Genomic DNA, 15,353 nt, shown 5'->3' with positions numbered 1-15,353 from the left:
TTGAAGCAGTGGGGGTTCAGAGTGCAGGGAAGTGACGGTAGAAAAGGGGATGGAGTGGGGAGTGGGGTGGCTAGGGGCAGAGCGTCAGGAGACAGGAGAGCTGGGAAATGCAATGGCGGCCCAACTACTATCACCCCTGAAGAGCAACAACCACAAATCTTCCTCCAACTGCTTTGAGTCACAGGGCAAACCCATGTCTCTTTTTTTGGCGAAACGTCACAGATATATGATAAGGTCTGACAGCATGAATATCCATCCAGTGGAAAGACGGCAGGGGCCACAGCTACTGAGAGGCGTATGAATGCAGTCAACAAACATGCTTGACCAACCTACTGACTGCACTCTCAGGATGCCTCTTTAAAAAGAATAGGATGTTGGACAGCCTCGTATCTGGGGCAGTCTGTGTTTTTCCAGCCAGAGCCAGAGTGAGCTATGCAACTACATATAACTATAGAAGAGCATGCCAAAACACACATCAGTGGATCCTCTGATGTAGCAGCCTTCAGCATATCTGACTGTCAGGTAGTTTATGATACCGCCTTAGGACATAAACAGTATCATGAAGAATTATCTCTCTCCTTCTCTCTGTCTGTCTGTCTTTCTCACACACACACACACACACACACACACACACACACACACACACACACACACACACACACACACAGACAAGCTGTTCAGGGTGGGTGGCGAGTGCCAGGCAAACTGCCAGGGAAGACTGGATGGGAGAGCAGCACAAAGATGGAAGGAGTTAATTGGGAGAGGAGCAGTGACGGCATGGCCAATACACACAGACAAACATATTAAAGTGTCCCCCTCTGTCTATAAATGTCGGCTGAGGTGGAAGAGCTGCATGAAATATCCCTCATTTTGGTAAAAATGGGCACACTAAGTATAGGCCGGGCCCACCAGTGGACCAGAAACATGGCCAAAAGTGTGAGAGCCACAGATAAAAGAGTCTTTCTTCTGTGATCAAGGCAACGTGTGGTGGGTACTAAGGGTATTTATTTTGATGTATGGTAATCCAAAGGCATAATTTAGAATTTCAGGGTTTGAAGACTAGTGCCAAATGGTGTATTTGACCTCTGCCGGGAACCGCAATGATGAATGAAAGCTGAAAGAAAACCCTGGAAAGAACAATTCATAAAACAGAGCAAAAGCAGTGAGAAGAACATCGGCATGGACACACAGACCTCATCTCTTTACTCCGGAACATACAGATCTGCTAATAAAAAGAGAGGGATAGGCCCCATAAACTGATAAACGACATAATATTCACACATATAAAGCAAACATTCGCATATAAATGGTGGTAATTTCGACATGGCCCAGAGAGATGTGGAAATAGATTTTATGAGCTCAGTGTATAAAGTTGAACAGAAGAGATTTCTGAAAAGCTTTTATTTTAAGGCTACACTGGGAAATGTTTTATCACTATTTACTCTCAATGCTCATAGGCAGTATGTGTGCAGCTGCCTGGGCAAAGATGAGTGTAGAAAAAGGTGGGCGATGGCACATATGTTCAGCAAGGTCTGTGATATCAAGCGGTTCACCGAGAAGGTTGGAACAGTGGCCGCATGATTGAAGGGGATATACACTTCACCCGCGGGTGCAATTTTACCAATGTATGGGATTTTTCTATATTTTCATTATTTTGGCTGCATATTTGTTTGCATTATATTTGATATATAGAATTGTATTCTTTGCTGGAATTTCAGAGACACTCTGTGATCTGCCAAAAATGTAGCTTATCATCTAATAAATGAATAAAAAGTTCTATAATAAATCCATCAAGATAAAAATTATTGCATTAATTGTGCAAAATGTTCATCTACGTTAATGCAGGGGCGTGTTTTGCATTTAAGTAAAATTATTCAAAGATTCCCTCCAGAAATATCTGAAGACATAATATTAATAAGTTTGATTCATTTTGTCTTTTATGGCTTTTCCACAAAAAAGAAAATAAATTACCTCATTGAAATAGTTGATTTTATTAAAAATTTCAATTGTTCAATTGTTAACTATATGTTGTAAGATGCTTCCTGCTCCCACTGCATAGCCATACAAGAGGTGCCATTCCCTAAATAAGAGGACATGACCTGAACAAACAGGAAAATCCATTAAAGGAGCAGAAACTGACTGCAACAAAACAACTCCTAAATTTGATATCCTTCTCTCAAATTTAAAATGATCCCATGGACTCATTAACCCAATTTATCTGTACCCTGTTTTTTTCTGTTTCAGTATGTGTAAGTCTCACAGTTGGCACGTCCATGCATGTCATGAGGTATCCAAATATGAAAACAGTCTTCTAGTGTCTGTTATGGAACAAAAAGTCACTTTTACACAAAGATTCTTCAATAGACCCTTTTCATGTCACGTTTTGACTCATGAAAGCTTCAAAAAACTGATGGAATCAACAATATTGACGGCTGCTTCCTATTTATGTTTACCAGACCCAACGCTCTTACGCATTGCCACTTATTGATATGGGACAGTTACCTGAATGTAGCCATTATTTGTAATTACACCTGTGTTTTTCCTATGGTGACAAGTCAAAATGTCTGCCCTGCTATAAAGGCTGACCCCACCATTAAGGTAGTTTGCTTGTTTTCACAGAATGAGCAAAGCCAATGTTATGCCATTCCAGTGTGAGTTTACTTGGCATTCTTACAAAAGGGGACTAAAATTGTAAAGTCAACAGTATATGTGTTTGAATGAGCTGTTGCACCATTGCTTCTGTGCCTTTACATAACATCAGAGCAGTATTCCCCATGGACCCAGGCAGTGTACAAGGAGCTTCATGTCTAAAATACACCAGGTCTACACTCAAGTTGCTTATCACAGATAACCTATTTTATAGCCCTTAAACTAATATTTTTTGCAATACTTCAAACAAAAATGAGCATTTTGCCTTTCTAATATTGACAAATAGGTGGCTATGGGAGGCCATGAGCTTCAAGCCAAATACATGTGGGTGATGCTCTCTGCATTCTGGAGTCGCACACAGGTGATGCAGGATTGTAAATCTTTATGAACTAAAGGCATCTATTCGCAAGTATTTGAAAAACAAAATATACTTTCTGGTAAATGCTGCTTTATGGTTACCACAAAGCATAATTTCAATTTCATCAGATGGATTTGAAGACAGCCTACTAGTGTCTCTACTATTTCTTACATAAAATATAGTAAAATAGTCTGAAAGTATGTCAAAACTGTACCGTATAGATCTCTATTGTTTTCCACAACTGCAAACCACTACTGGCAAAAGGTTGGTCATATCATCGTTATTAAGCATACAGTGGCCATTTTTGTACTAATTTTTAGTATTATGGCTGCTGTGAGATGTGACATCAGTGCGGATTCAGGATGCATCGCTGTATTAAGTCCAATTTGGCTCCATTTTCAGTGTTACATATAGCTGGGATAACTGTGTGCCACCACACAACACTTTCGATTATTACCAGCTTATTAAACATAAATAGATAGACTCAAATTCTACATATTGTTTTAGTCTCTGTTGTGATATTTTGTAATTAGTTGGTATCTTGCTGACATATCTGGTATTATGTGACTTCACAGTGAGAAGCAGCAAATGAGGCCCAGATGCTCAATGAAAGCTTTGTATGATAAAGCTAACAGAAGTTATTCTGATCTCTCTTGTAATCTGCATGTGGGTGTGGGTGTGTGCACGGGTGTAAGTAAACACACACAGTTGTTTGTTCTACATTATTTCTGTGCCCTGCTTCTGGCACACTGCTCAAGCAGACTGGCAGCCAATTGCTCCCATGACCCTCTGGTCTTACCACGCTAACAAGCTGGCGACCACACAAACCCATAACTGTCACACACCAGAATGGGGAGGGGTGGCTCAGACACTCATGACTCAGGTCAGCAAGAAACAATAATGTACATTAACAGAGTTACATCCCTCATTAAGTGACTACCTCACACATCATTAGCACTCATAAATGCTGAGGGATGGTGCTTCAAGCAAAGCAAGGACACACTGACAACATGACAGTCATACACATCCCAGTTCTAAGCCCATTACATCAGAATACTTGGGAAAGCCCCCTTTATTGTGAAGTTGATGAGCAGGTTTTCCCACCACTGCATAGCAGGAGCAAGCAGGCAGAGGGAGCGAGTAGAACTGAGCAGAGTGGGAGACAGCAGACTTAATGATGAATTACATGATCACCTGCTATGCCCCAGAGCTTTTCATTCAGGTAGAGAAGCACCTCCGGAGCAGGCAGAGGCGGAGGCCTTCCCCTCCTCCTCGTCCTCCGGTCCTCCTCCCCTCATCTCTCACACCAAACACCACCACTACCATCACCACAACAGATGTCTGCTGTAACCCAGTAGCTCCCTTTGCTGTAGACACATGGAGCCGCCATCTGGCCCGGAACACTTTTCCTCTCCAGATTGGGGAGTGTGTATGTGTGTGTGTTTGAATGTATGTCAGAGAGGGTGCTTAGTTTTGTGCATGTGCGTGTCTGCATGCCATTTGTAAATGTGTGTGTTAGTGAGTAAGCATGTCTCAGAGACAGAAGGCACCTTGTGCATTGATGACACACCTGAGTGCCTTTAGTCATGTTTGTTTGGGTCCTCTGCTGTTTTTCCAGCGCTGCCTTTCAGAGTCGGTTCAGTCAGGCCTACTGCAGGTGGGACGCCACTCCACACTCTCCCTAAACAACCAGCTGGATGTAATGTAAGAACCACTCTTCCATAGCCCCCTTTCTCTCTGTCATTCATTGCGTGTGTTCTCTCTCAGGGCAGAAAAACAAAACTACAACACCCAAAGCACTACTTTGCGTGTTGCCAACAAATTCACACCATCTCAAAAATTCATTTGACAGGAGTGTGGTGCCAACACAGAGCAACTAGGAATGTCTTTATCCTCCTCAATGTCAGATTCTGTTCTCAGATTAGCATCTTCCAGGCCAATGGGCAGTAAATGCGATGAAGCTACTGGGTTAGTGAAAAGCTTTGGTAAACCCACAGTGGACAACAACAGCAGACATCTGAAGAAACCAATCCCACCCAGCGGTGGCATAGCCAGAGACCAAGACACAAGAGGGGAGAAGAGAAAAGAAGAGAAGAGAAAGGAAGAGAAGAGAAGAGAAGAGAAGAGTAGAGAAGAGACGAGACGAGCCAAGACAAGAAGAGAAGTGAGCACACAGAGACTTGATAAAAGACAGATAGATGTATTCAAGTTGAGGGTGGTGTGAGCTGAGGGAGAGCATGTAAACATGTATACAGTATAATGTTTAATGTTGTTCTAACCATGGTAAGGAAACTGCACTCCATCGCTCTCATGTTTAATCTTCCTCTCCTGCACACTGGCCAAATGGTGCTGCACTGAAAGGCCAAACAGGGGAGAAGGGAAGAGTTAACAATGGAAGAGGGGTGGAGAGAAACAGACAGAGAAAGAAAAAGAGATGGAAAGAATGAGAGGTAGAAAGAGGTGCTGGTTAAATAACAGGCATTAGGGGATTTTAATGTTACAGAGTGCAGCAAGTGTCTATTAAATAGTTACATTATTACTGCTAGTGGTAATAAAATAGCAGCATGTGAGTGGGAGTGACAGTTATAAACTAGAGAATACATGAAAATCTAGCAATTTAACAAATCCCCAAAGTCAAATACTACACCCACGAGGTATATATGAAGTCTTCTGAAATACATTCAACACGATAGTCATCATCATAATTTAAATTGGTGTTAGCCAAATTTAGGCTCCTATTTGTGTTGTAAATGGGCAATAACATTGGTGCTGCTCTGCTTCTGCTTCTTTCTGAACTTTTGGTTCAGACACAATTGCATATTGAAGCCTGACAATATGGTTTCTTGAATTATCTCAGGAAACCAGCTACCTCCGAAGCTTAGAAGCTTAAGCATTTACTTTTTTGTCTACCAAGCCAAGCTAAATGAAATAGGATCCTCATTAAAGTTATCAATTACACCTGTTTTTAACCTGCAATCACATGTCAAAAATAAGCAGATCTATTTCTTTCAAAATGACATGGAGAACAACATTTATATGTGGAGTACTTTTTTCTTCATAGACAGCCATCTTATAGTTAGCAAAATTAAACACATAGTGTGATAGACATCCCAATCACACACACATACAGTCAAACTCAATGAATGTTAGTGTACAGTACAACCACACCTGGGTGAATAAAATACAACTCATCTGATTAAAGGGGTCTGATATAAGGGTTAATTCAGCCACAACAAAAAAGAAGAGAATAAGTGTTTAGAGAGGTATGCCAATGGGTTTTCATCTCATTACTGTCGACAAGTGAAATATAATTTTAAAAAAAGCTCAACTTGTCATTTGAAAAACAAAATTTCAGCCACCCAAGACAATCCGCAGACCTTACTGTTTTTGCTTGTCAGAGAACTGCTCACAGCAAGGTTGGTGGATTATTCTATTATTAGTTCAGGTGTTGCTGTTGAGTTGTTTTCTGCATCATGTTTCAGTGCAATTAGCATCACAAGTCACATTTCTCTTACTTCCATTGTACTTGCATACCCTTTACCTGGCTCCTACAGGTGACAGCCTAAATGATGAAACCTGGCATACTGACATGATGACAAGTGGGGAAGAGCAGTGTCAACAGCACAGAGGCAAAGGGTAAATGGCCGAGGATGTGAACTGTAGCTTTCAGTCCATTTCAAGTCAGTTAAAACAAAATAGACACCTTTAATTTGCCCCATTTGGGGAATTCTATCAACTTCTTGTATATATATCATTTTGAAATCTGTCAATAATAAGGCTACAGCCAGCAGCTATTTAGTTTAGGTTAGCATTAAGCCTGGAAACAGAATCAAAGCCTGGCTCTGTCCACAGTCAAGTTTAAAGGAACAGTGCACCCGTGGGAGATTACTTCAGTCTGCATTCATTACCCTGTAGACGCAGTTTGCGCGCAGCCATTTTCATAGTCCCCTACATTACTTAAAAACAGAAAACTCTGAGCTAGCTAACTAGTTGCAGCCTAGTTTGCCGCCAGAATGAAGATGGGACAGCAAGACCTTTCATTGGTTGTGGCACAGTGCAATTGGGGATGTCTGGCTATGTGAGACGAGTCTAGTAATGACAAAATCTGCCCACCAGACCCTGACCAGCTTACTAAGCATAGCCAACAGGTACTGTATGGGGTTACTTTTTATATTCACAATGGCATCAGGCCATTGACTTTACAATCCGAAATTATTTTTTTAGTAAAACACATTTTTGAGCATACATTTTTTTTAATTTCAGAACCCAAACGCTGTCCCCCCCCCCCCCCCCCCCAAATCCCAAGTGCGTCATGATAGGCAAAACAGAGGGATTCAAAGTTGTAAGAAACCTCTCTATTGACGAATAGAACTCAGTATTAGGAGCCCAAAAAGAATTCGGATTTTAAAACAATAAATGTGGATTTGCCAAAAAAGGTTTTGGATTAGCATTATTACTTCAAAACAGTTTTAATCACAAATGTATTTACTTGCAATACAGCATCTTTGAAAATGTAGTGTTGGTTATTTTCCTGTCAAAGCAATTTTTGGGTCAGAAACCTATGCTGCTTGATTGAAAAGTTCATTCATACGCTAACATTTTTACATTGTAAAACAACACTGTATATTTTTTTGGGTGAAATAAACAAACAAGATATAACATGTGAGTGAGCTCTAGAGTTGCAGGCAAGTGGATTTCATTATCTTTGTACAGTCTCTGCCCTGTTTTCCACTCTTTATGCTAGTGACCATTTCAGCCATCATTCTCTAGATCCTGGGCTTAGCGCTGCCCACTGGATGTAGAGCTCATCTTGACAATTATTATTTGATCACAGAAAAACTTTTCTTCTTCTAGAGCAGAATGAGAACAGGTTGAGCCTGAATTCTCTGGGTTGGCACGGAGTAAAGGACATCTGGCTATGCTAGACTAATGCTAAACTAACTGTTTGCTGGCTGCAGTTAAATGTTAAGTTGACAAAGAAGCAGTATCAATTTTCAAACTGTTGGTAAGAAAGACGGTATGGGAATCTCCCCAATTTATCGAACAATTCCTTTAAGGTCAGAGCAAAATGCTTTTGATTTGAAATTCTAATATTAAGCTGGTCCAAGACCAAGGGAAAATTCCTGGAGCTACTAAAGCCTCAATCAAAGCATTTTTCCCTTTCTTTTTAAATATTAGCTCATTTCAATCTTTCAGCTTTGTCTGACTTGATGTGGAACTCAGGCCAACTGTGAGAGGCATCTCGTTTGCGTGCAAAATCTGATGGGGAACTTGTGCCAGGATTACCTGCATCTACATCATTGGGCCAACCACTGGACTGAGAGCTGCTGCCAGCCGCCGGGGAACGGCCTGAGTAGAAGACATCATCCACCGGGCTCTCCATCTCACTGTCGTCAATCGACTTGCGCTTGTTGGAGCTGAGAAAAGGAAGAGAGGGGGAGAGAAAGCAGTTTATTTAATTCTTGAAGATAGGAAGATGGCAGCATCAAAGGGAGAGATATTTAATTTGTGATGAATCCGGTTGATTTGTCCATTTTTCTAGCCTTGATATTTAGACCTCTAATAAATGCAGAAAGACATGGGGACACATGTGAGTGCTTACTGCCAATGGAGTCAGGCATGTATCTGCATGAAATCAAGAGGAATAAAAACTCAAAGTTTTCCTTCAATGGTTTATTTTCATATTATGTTTCAGCCATGGGGGACAAAGCAAGACGACTGGAGACAGCAAAACAAACATGAGGCCAGAATTTATTTAACATGCTGTATTCATACTGCCAGCCTCACGCTAGGAAACAAGCATAGAACGTGCATTATGGTGACGTTGGAAAACATTGTTGTGTGTATTTGCACATTCTTATAGACTCATACATCTGTGACCAATAAAATAAAAATGGACTACAAATATACAGGGGATCCACAGTTTTTAAACATGTGTGCGCTCATGTGGATGTGACAGCATGCGTATTCGGCTGTTGTGTGATCGTGAAGCAGGGGTCTGTGTTACATTAGTATCGAGGGAGATATTCTGTAATGAGTGTAACTACCTCCGTGGGAGACTTGCATAAAGCTCCATTTCAGTCCTGCAGCGTGAGATGAGCGGGAGGCGATGACAGAGGAAGTCAGGGGAAAAACAGAGACAAAAGACACAAACACAGGCAGTGTGACGGACAGATCAGTGGGCAAAGTGAGAGTGAATGAGAAGGATTAGCAGTGAAGGAGGAAAAAGGGGAAAAAGAGACCACAATCATAAAGCAGAGCAAGCTACCCATATAGAACTCCATCAATGAGGTTAGAGCATTGAGAAATGAAGAAAATTAGTAGAGAAAGCTAATTTGGAGGATATGGACTCTTTGTGGGGTTGTAGTAGGGATGGATAATGAATTTTGAGTATTGGACTATTTCTTAAACAAATATTTCAAGCACTGTCAATTCTTTGTGATTATCAAAGAATATTTCTTCTTAGAAGCCCATCCCTTGCTTGTAGATGTACCTGGTGGAGGGTGTGGAGGTGATGGAGCGCCGTCCCAGGGTGACCTGGTTGATGTTGTAGTAGCCTGGACTGTCCAGGTCAGCCAGGGAAAAGTTGGGGCCGGTTGCTGTTGCCACTGGCGCTGAGGAACACACACACACACACACACACACACACACACACACACACACATACATACACACACACACACGCACACGCACACACACAGGAAAAGATCATCACATTCTAGAACATCACAATTGCAGAATATTAAAAAAATGCAATTCTGCAAATGATCATGGCTCTACTTCTTAAAAGATATGTCATCTTTTTTGTACATATTTTTTCTTATCCCACAAAGAGACATTGAACAGCTTTGTTTGGCCTACTACTCCTGCTTCCTCTTCATGTCACTTTGCAAATCACTTTGACCTCAACTCATCCTTTACAATGCTGTATCTGACCGACTCAATCTCTTTTCTGTGGTCACTGAACTGACAATATGTGCTGCTGCAGCTTATTTTGACTTCCAGTTGTTTTTCTTCTTCTAATGCTAAATTGGTAACTTTAGACTGCCTCCACTTCCTGTCAGAACCATCCAAAAAAGTATTTAGATTTAGGGATCAGCAAGCCCTCAGTTCAGGTTCTATTGTGGTTTTGGGTCCTGGATTTGGCTCAGATCAGTTTGTTTTATACACTAGTCTATACGTAGGGATATGGCCATCACAATTAAATGCAATGTTGAGTAACTGTGTTTGTTGTGACCTTGCAGGTTGCAGGACATATATTAAGGAGTGCAATTTGGTAAAATACAAATAAACAATGTAAAACTTAGCATTATGGCACTGTATTGTGAGTTACACTGGGAACCTGTAGAATTCTTTGAAGCATTTACAAAAGCTGTGACTGTTTTAACCTACGTATGTTTCTGTAGTAGTTACAACATTGTAGACAAACCAATGTGCAAAGAAATAGAAGCATGACATCAAAAGGTTATGACATGGAACAGAAGGGGTTAACTAATAAGACATTTAAATCTGTATCATTAGTGACTAAATTATATGTTTCTTTTTGAAAAATGTGTATGTACTTAGATGAGATGTGAATCTGAGCTTTTTAATCATCCATGCTATAAGTGCTACGTGACAACGACATAGATTTTTAACTGCTGTGAAAAACTGTAGACATTGCGTTTTTGCAAATCAATTCCACTTGCAACCACAATGTGGCTTGTAATGGTAGAGAAATGCAGCTTGTGTTTTCAGTTATGACATTCAACAGGTAGAAGAAGACTCTGCAAATCAATTCTGCCTTTGACCACAATGTGGGTTGTAATGGAGGGAATGGTGTTGTAGGCTGCAGTATTTTTGCTAGTATAAAACTACGAAATAAGGAAAAAAAACTTTGATAATTAGGAGACATCAGTCTGTGTGTATGGCAAATCTCTCTTGACATGTGCAATTTCTAAATGGATTTTGCCACTTTGACAGAAGGGTGGATGAGGTTGTCTTACTTTTACAGTAAGATTAATATTTGAAAATCCTCCCCAGCAAGACGTAGTCACTCAAATGGAGCTGAAATGAATAAATGACAAATAATATACATAGATGTGATTGTGATTTGCTGCTGTTAATGCTCTCAATGCTATCATTAATGCTCACTATTCCATTGTATTTCATTGGTTAGTAAGTAAATTATTTCAAGAAAAAATAGGGCTGCTCTTCTAGTAGGATGTTCTAAAAAAGTGACTATTTAGAGTGTGCTCTGAATGAAATGTGCTATGGAGAGACTGACAGGGAAAATTATTGCCATGACTCACTTTGTGACACGCGGACCAGCTCGGCGACGTTCCACACCCCTGAAGTCACAAAGCAGTCCTGGAAACTCAAGTGGCCTGCGTATGAGAGACAGAGAAAAAGGAAAGAAAGAGAGAGTTAGAAGGAGAGAGAGACAGAGAGAGGGGTGTGGGTATGCGTGTGTGTCTGTGTGTGTGTGTGTGTGTGTGTGGGGGGGGGGGTTCCTGCAGGGCAGATGCATTTACTGACCATGTGCACACAGACACACAAACAGAAAACATTATCAGGACACAGTATTCATGCACAAATGCAGAGAGAGTGGAAAAGGCTTGACAAACACACAGATCCTGCTCGGAAATAGTTAAATAGTTGGAGAGTCCCTGCTAAAATAGCTTTTTACAACGTATTATGCAGAAGTTCACATATTCAGGACTATTGTAAAAGTACACATATAAACAGTAAAAAGAATACATATCTATGTGTATCATTAACTTATCTGTTGTCGAGTGCCCCTAATGCTACACACCAGTTATCCGCCCCCTTAAACCTCTGCTTTAGTTATAATTTTTTCTGAGTTATTTATATCTGTCATGCAAAAAATACTTAAGTGACAAGGTTTTTTTTTTTTAAGTAGTCAGAACTACTAGTGTTTGTGTTACAATTTAGGGAGTAAAAGTAGAAAGATATCAGAAGTATAAATAGTAAATAAGGGTTACCTAAAAAAAATACCATTTCTGGTGTGTTTTGTGATATATCTATATCATGCATGCCAAGCACACAAGCATAAAAACATATTAGGGCAATGCTGCTAACGTACACACACACACACACACACACACACACACACACACACACACACACACACACACAAAACTACACAGATAGACACAGACTCTCATCTAGCACTGATGCTAAGTACATGACAAACTTCTACAAGTCTTCTGAATCCGAATAGGAGACATGATTAGACACACTGTAAACAAACTAACAGTTTAGCTTTGTTTACCTACACTACCGGTACTTAATTTGATGATATGTAATTTTATTCAATCTAGCTCACCTAATTTTACCACCTTGTTTCTACGTCATATTAACTTTACAGCGTCAGCGGGCCAACATTAAACAGAACACATGACTTAATTGTAACGAGGTGGTGCAGTGACCAACCCACAATTATCCTGTTTTGGTTTTGCAACTGTTTTTTTTTTTTTTTTTGGGTGCCAGCCACAGCAGGCTACAAGAAAAGCTCTAAAAAGCAGCCTTAAAACGATTTTACGCAGTTTGTTTCCGCTGCCCAAAACAAAGTGGTAACTGGTGTCTTTACTAGATTAGGCTAACACTAAGTTCATTCTTAAACCTTTAAATGGATAAGAGATGAGTTCATTCATTCCAATGCAGGTGTCCAGTCTATTATTCTTGTTCTGTATGACTGAAGTTGTGTTAGCCGCCCCGGATGAAAGGCGTGTGAAATTCTGCTCCGTAATATCTACATCCAAAAGACCCAGGTCTATGTACTGTATTATGTGTATGAAGGGACTAGCATTCTTTTATTCCATCTCTCTCTCATCTGTCAATCAGTTCTCTTCCCCCTCCCTCCTCCTCTTTAAGCCCCCACCCCCCCACACAAACTTCTCATTTACTTTTGATCCCCCTCCTCTCTTTTCTCCTGTTCTCCATCTCTCCTTCACTCCAGGCCTGTCCAGGGTTAACCACAGCAGGGACAGCGCATGAGGTCAGTGCTCAGCTCGGCAGCGGCCATGTGGTTCCCATCTTCCAATAACGTCAGTTTGATTTATGAGTGGCCGCCACAATCCCAGCACAGCCCCCACGCTACAGTATCATCAGCTCTCCTTACCATAATAAACTTAGACCCAACTCTACTGGGCTACAGTTGCATACAGAATACTTGCATATATGTATATACACATCTGCATGCATGTTAGTGTCTAAGAAGTTGTGAGTGCATGTTGGCACGTGTGCACATATAGTGGGCAATATTGTTGTTAACTTACCATTTGGTGGGGGCTTGACGTCTGTGTCTCCTTGCTGGTTTGAGTTGTCTGATTGTCCTGATTGTTCTGAAAACAGAGTAGAAGAGTCGTAGTTGGTCAGGTACAAAGTTGTCTGGACATTACACAAAGTGAGTGGTTAGCGTCAGATGGGAGAAGTCAGACATTAGGAAAGCAGAAAGTGATGTAAAGATTTTATATAGCAAACATCTCTTGTTCTCTTCGCTTGGCTCTAAGCTCTGGGTCTCAGCATCGGTCTTCCTCAACTCCCACAGAAAACCCAGGGTTGCCGGATGCGCATTCAGAGTAAAGACTGGTGGGAGAGAGTGGTGGTCAATGAGTTCTCTGATACAGAATGGGGAGAGAATTTCAGGGTGACTCAGGAGCATTTGATAAGCTGTGTGATGTGATGAAGGATTTCATGAGCCCCGACAAGTTGATCGTCCTTCCTGCCATATCTCTGGAAATGCGAGTGGCAAATGCATTGTTCAAGGTTGGTAGCTGCAGGGAGTACATGCTATGAGCTCTTCTGCTCCGGCTCGTCATGTTTGCTGTTGTCATTGACTGCATCTGCTTGTGTTCTAGCTACATGTGTTTACACTTGCGCAGATGTCAAAGACCAAAAAGAAACCAGGTTAAAAGAATACATGCGCTGAATCAAACAGACTTTTGGGCAAAAAGGTATGGGTGTGTTTATTCGATTTTTCATCATCTGATAATGGGCTTTATCTGACAAAGCATATCACATTATGCTGTTCACATGACCACTTCAATAATAACTCTTTAAATCAGATAATGACCGATTTATTCCTGTGCATGTAAATGTGCTCAATGATAAACTGGGACCAGGTATTTATATTTTGGTATCCTTTAAAATAAAGGTAATTGTATGCACATTCAAAGCTGGAGCGCTTGTCAAATCATTAATGTTTAAATTCTTTAGTAGAATTTGCATCCATGGGAGGGGGCATTATCAAATGCATAAAAAATTAACAGTGCAGCATTCTTGACAAAGTGTGAGGGCTATAGCCCTCAGGTTGATGTGAACCCTACATTTAATTTTGCCTGCTTTGACATACTTCCTGCTTTTTTTTTCCCTTTAAAGAGTAAGTTTTATATCTTAATATATAGTATATACGTTTTCCTGCCATAAATCAATCAACTCAGAATCGTGAAGATATCACGAGTGAAGTAGTGTAGTAATAATGTTTTGTAAGTTACTCTGAGATTCTTAACTTAAACCCAAACACACAAGCAAAAGTTGAGAGGTAATTATATCATGTACATTTGGGAGCTCCTGGCCTTGCTTGGATTACATCTCCAGCGTGTGTTTAAATTCACAATACCACTTTTCTTTCTTTCTGTACATTTTTTTCAAAAAGTCCCTCTCAAACCTACACAGACTATTTAAGTTAAGGCCTGTGACAGTGTAAGTGGGGTCCCTCACTTTTCAACTGCTGTAAATTGAGGGGTAATTGTTAAATGCACATTTCAGGGTTTGGGGAATGTGTTTGGATTGTATCTCCTGTGTGTTTATTTTAAGACCTATAGGGGCAGACGGAGAGAGAGAGCTGCCCATTTGAGCTCGCTTTGTTTGGCCTGCTGGCTGTCATTCTTTTTTAGATGCGTAATGCAGCCTTGTGGAGTTTTATGGTTGTATCATATATTCCAGTCAGGCCAATTACCCCACAGGGTTGAGGCTTTAAGGCCACCCTGGGCCAAGTAGGGAGGACTTCAACAAAATGTTGCCCCCTTTACAGCTATTATCAGACCATCCAATCGCAATGTCTTGAAAGCCCAAATCAGTGTCCTAATCTTGGGTGGCATTAGTGCATTTCGTGCCAGCAAACTGCTGCACTATTCACCCTCCTGCCCATTGCCAAAACCAAGACAACAAAAAGGGACAACCATAATGACCTCATCACTCTGGGTCAAAAAGATGAAGGGAAACACACAGGGACAGTTTCTGTTTTCTTGCAACACTATTCCCTCATTCTGCAGTGAGAGTCAATCTTCATGTCTTTCTCCCTTAATTCCTCTCACTCTCTTTCTGTCTCTGCTTCTCTTTT

General features: G+C 40.8%; 1 protein-coding gene across 21 annotated transcripts in view; it reads right to left on the bottom strand.

Annotated features, from left to right (window-relative positions):
• Nucleotides 1–15,353, bottom strand: part of nfixb (nuclear factor I/Xb) — a 182,805-nt gene that overhangs the window by 23,184 nt on the left and 144,268 nt on the right. For 13 of the 21 annotated variants that reach the window (XM_086183881.1, XM_086183877.1, XM_086183893.1 and 10 more), the window contains 6 exons: nt 13,288–13,353; nt 11,299–11,373; nt 9,501–9,621; nt 9,055–9,090; nt 8,294–8,424; nt 5,287–5,361 (listed from right to left, as the gene is read on the bottom strand). In XM_086183881.1, the coding sequence (XP_086040007.1) occupies nt 5,287–5,361; nt 8,294–8,424; nt 9,055–9,090; nt 9,501–9,621; nt 11,299–11,373; nt 13,288–13,353 (504 nt within the window). The remainder of the gene's footprint in view (nt 1–5,286; nt 5,362–8,293; nt 8,425–9,054; nt 9,091–9,500; nt 9,622–11,298; nt 11,374–13,287; nt 13,354–15,353) is intronic. The other 8 variants (XM_086183878.1, XM_086183885.1, XM_086183899.1 and 5 more) reach the window with 3 other exon arrangements.

The sequence above is a fragment of the Aulostomus chinensis genome, chromosome 18 (assembly GCF_037954235.1).
Source record: "Aulostomus chinensis isolate RoL2024-O1b breed Wild chromosome 18, RoL_Achi_v1.0, whole genome shotgun sequence".
Classification (NCBI taxonomy): Eukaryota; Metazoa; Chordata; class Actinopteri; order Syngnathiformes; family Aulostomidae; genus Aulostomus; species Aulostomus chinensis.
The sequence above is the reverse complement of the archived record's forward strand: the minus strand, read 5'-3'. Positions and strand labels throughout refer to the sequence as shown.